Below are 3461 nucleotides of genomic sequence, written 5' to 3'. Positions count from 1 at the left end.
TCCCTCGTGCTTCATTATGGGGCTAAGTTCAAACTTCCACACGAGGCTCGATCGAAACCTCGTCCTTCAAGCATGGGGCCCGGCCCCTGCCACTAATGCAAAGTATGGCTGTGATCATGAATATCACTTCGTTTCTTTTCATGATAGTATCAACTTAGATAACTGTTGCTAGTCATATGATGATCTTATTGTAAACCAAATTCAAGTAACAATGAACTTACTGCTGTGACCTCAACTGAGAGAAATAATTAGTAATTTAATTGTTCATAAAAAGATCCTCTTAATTGGACCTGGAGACAAATCTAAAGAATAAGCGATCGTTCACAGCTCTCATTTATAATCGATGCACTTTATTGATTTTGCTACGTTCATCTATGTACACACACCATATAAATGAATATCACGATGATCACATTAGCTGTTGTTGTAAGAACCAGATATTCTCTTCGTTCCACAGGCTCTGATCCAATGAGTCGCCACCGCCTATGAAACCATATGTTTCCTGCTCCATGCCTTGCATATCCACTCCATCCTGGCACCAACCCCAGGAACCAGAATCATTTTCCGGGAATAAACCAGACCCGTTTTGCATACTATCTGAATAGTACTGACCACAGGGTGGATTTTGATAATCAGTCAGGTCCGACCAGGGAGAAACCTGGGCATCCAAAGAGTCCGACAAAGTACTACTGACCGATATGTCGGGCATGAAATTCGGGTCTATCAAATCCGACCCGGATTCACTTGCAGCAACTGGGATATCAATCTGGCTGGAATAGTAAGTGGGAGGGCTGATGGTGGGTTGATCCAAGGGAGATTCAGATTCTGCTCCTATTTTTTGAATTAGTTGGGGAATCCAAACGTAACGCATGGTATCTCGGAATTGTTTGCTATTAACATCACATTTAAGCTGTTTTGCCTGCTTCTGAACTCTGGTCCTCCAGTAGTTTTTTATCTCATTGTCTGTTCTGCCTGGTAACATCTGCGCTATTCTCGACCACCTAAATTATTTCAAGCAGAATCCATTATTGATTTGAGTAAGCTTCATAGCAGAACGAATTGTGTAATTATATCACAAAAGGTACCCCAATATATATACCTATTGCCCCAGCGAGAATGGAGTTGAAGAATCAGGAGCTGTTCTCGAAGAGTTATATTTCCACGTCTAACATTTGGGCGCAAGTAGTTTAACCACCTTAATCTGCAGCTTTTACCGGTCCGCTTCAGTCCTGCATATGTATAGTTATATATACTCCAATCAATCAGCACTAAAATCAATGAAGAACTGATAAAAATCTTTATTCCCACGAAAATTATAATGTTTAGAAAAAACAAGTTCTATGTTTCATCTGCGATATTAACCTGCACAGCGAGCGGCAGAATTCCAGTGACCTTCACCGTGGATGGTGATGTAACGAGCGAGTAAGGAGTCTTCTTCGATAGTCCAAGGTCCCTTCCTAACGCCCATACCCTGATCTTCACTTTCAGCTCCTGCATAACCATGCTTTCTTGCTTGAGCATCCATTTCCTTGTCTAATATAAAGAATTTAGCGAGAGAGGCTCGATTGGAGTTTGAGTTCTGGGTTAGTATGCAAGAGAGGGAGGGGAGAGAGGATAGATTAGTCTCGAAGGGCAATTGACAGACAAGGAGGGAGTATTATATATATATAATGCGGTAAAGAGGGGAATAAACTTACAGCTAATTTTAGTCTTAGATAGCAACGCGTAATAGGCTAATTACACTGCATAGAAGAAATTTATTATTATATTTGGACTTTGACCCTTTTGTCTTTTCAACATTTCTAAGACATCCACACCACGCATGAAGACCATGGTCCAAGGATGATCTGTTTTGTGAGTGAAGCTTTTCTAGGATGTCAAGATCATCGTCTTCCTTTATTTATTTATTTATTTCTTCTTCTTTCTTCAAGGTGCTTGAACGTCTTGGAATGTCTTGCAACATGTGATAGACCATGGTTTCAACGAGGATTATATATTTTGGGTGACCGACCACTACCAAGCTACTTAGCCTCTGCTGCTTTAAAATAGTACTCCTCTTTTCTTTTCTTTTTTTATATATTTATTTTATTCCCCTGATCAAGCTGTGGACTCCATGAACAGACGGGATTGGCCCAAAAAATTGAGAGAGAAAAGTTTAGAAGCAGGTGAAACAAAGGGTTCTATATTTAAAAAAATTCAGGACATTTTGAGAAGAAATTAATTCAATTTGTCTATTCACATTTTCTTTATGACTTGTTTATATAAATTTAATTACTCTCATTTTATTTTTATTTTTATTTTATCATTTTTCAATCCATCATTATCAAAAATATTTTCATTCAAATTAACAAATATAGTGGCGCATGGAAAATTAAAATTCAACATGATTAATTAAAACAAAATAATTTTTTAAAAACAATAAAAAGAAGAAGAATTGCCACATTGTTAAAAATATTTTTTTTCATATACTTTTAATAAATCATGTTGGATTTGAGTTTTTTACATGAGTATTTTCATTAATTTAGATAAAAATATCTAAAACAAATATGTCAAAGAATGATTCTATGTTTAAAAATAAGTTCGAAGCAATTAAATTTATTAAAAGATTTAATACACTCAAATAGAATGCATAAACTATCATTGTTTATAGTTAACTTTTTTATTTTTTAGGCTCTAAATATTTTTTACATTTTAGTTATTGAATTTGTTTTTTCAATTTCATCCTTGTAAGTTATATTGACATGGTTTTATGCATTAAGATTTGTTTCTATTTACATGATCTTATATCTTTGATGTGTCATATAGTATTTCAATGTTAAATTAAAATTTGAATTGATATAATAGAATTTTAGATTATAGTAGAAAATTGAAAAAACAAGGACCATAATTAATATAAAAAAACAGAAATACTTTTTAAAAGGCCTTCAAGTTTCATATTACACATACTTTATCTCTGTTGTTTAAGATTTTTACATTTGATCTGAAACTTTATTTATATCACGTTTCAGTCTCTAAATGTTAAGCGAAGAGAAATAAAATCAATATAAAAAAAATGAGAGAGAAAATTTATGATTGAGCATATATAACTATAAAAAAAGATAGAACTTGGTATCTATTGGTTTGTGTTAGAGAAGTGAGTTCAATAGAGGAGGTTTTGCTCTTTAAATATTCTAAAAAAATAGATCGAAATTCGTGAATTTCATTTTGATTTGATTTAATATTGAGTTTTTGAACGAATTGACAAGTGCTTTAAGGTTAAAAATATCTTTCTTGATGTTTTTATGATGTTTTTTAGATGCTTTTAGATGAAAACAAATTAGAAAATGAATTTTAGAGTCCAAGAACTCAAACAATGATTTTTCGGTCACAAAATGTGACTCGAAAATGCTCTAATGGATAACATATTATCTGCCAAAAAGAACAAAATATTGTCCGTTCTTTTAAAAAATCTATTTTTCAAA

The 3461-nt window shown here is 33.5% G+C and overlaps 1 protein-coding gene across 1 annotated transcript; it reads right to left on the bottom strand.

The window, feature by feature from the left end:
- Window positions 1-245: 245 nt before the first annotated feature.
- On the bottom strand, window positions 246-1622 carry LOC118046910 (transcription factor MYB108). Its single transcript, XM_035056002.1, has 3 exons — window positions 1363-1622; window positions 1100-1229; window positions 246-1001 (listed from the first exon to the last, which is right to left on the bottom strand). Exons 1-3 carry the CDS (start codon window positions 1523-1525, stop codon window positions 410-412), a joined length of 885 nt encoding a protein of 294 aa, XP_034911893.1. The 5' UTR covers window positions 1526-1622; the 3' UTR covers window positions 246-409.
- Window positions 1623-3461: the final 1839 nt, after the last annotated feature.

Source organism: Populus alba, chromosome 2, assembly GCF_005239225.2.
Source record: "Populus alba chromosome 2, ASM523922v2, whole genome shotgun sequence".
NCBI lineage: Eukaryota > Viridiplantae > Streptophyta > Magnoliopsida > Malpighiales > Salicaceae > Populus > Populus alba.
This window is presented reverse-complemented; position numbering and strand designations above follow the sequence as displayed.

What these genes read in the sequence shown, in the direction of transcription:
- LOC118046910 (XM_035056002.1), bottom strand. Translation starts at nt 1,525, where the DNA reads ATGGATGCTCAAGCAAGAAAGCATGGTTATGCAGGAGCTGAAAGTGAA. An exon ending in TTCTGCCGCTCGCTGTGCAG is followed by an intron (nt 1,230 to 1,362) that starts GTTAATATCGCA and finishes ATACATATGCAG; the next exon opens with GACTGAAGCGGACCGGTAAA. An exon ending in CATTCTCGCTGGGGCAATAG is followed by an intron (nt 1,002 to 1,099) that starts GTATATATATTG and finishes GAAATAATTTAG; the next exon opens with GTGGTCGAGAATAGCGCAGA.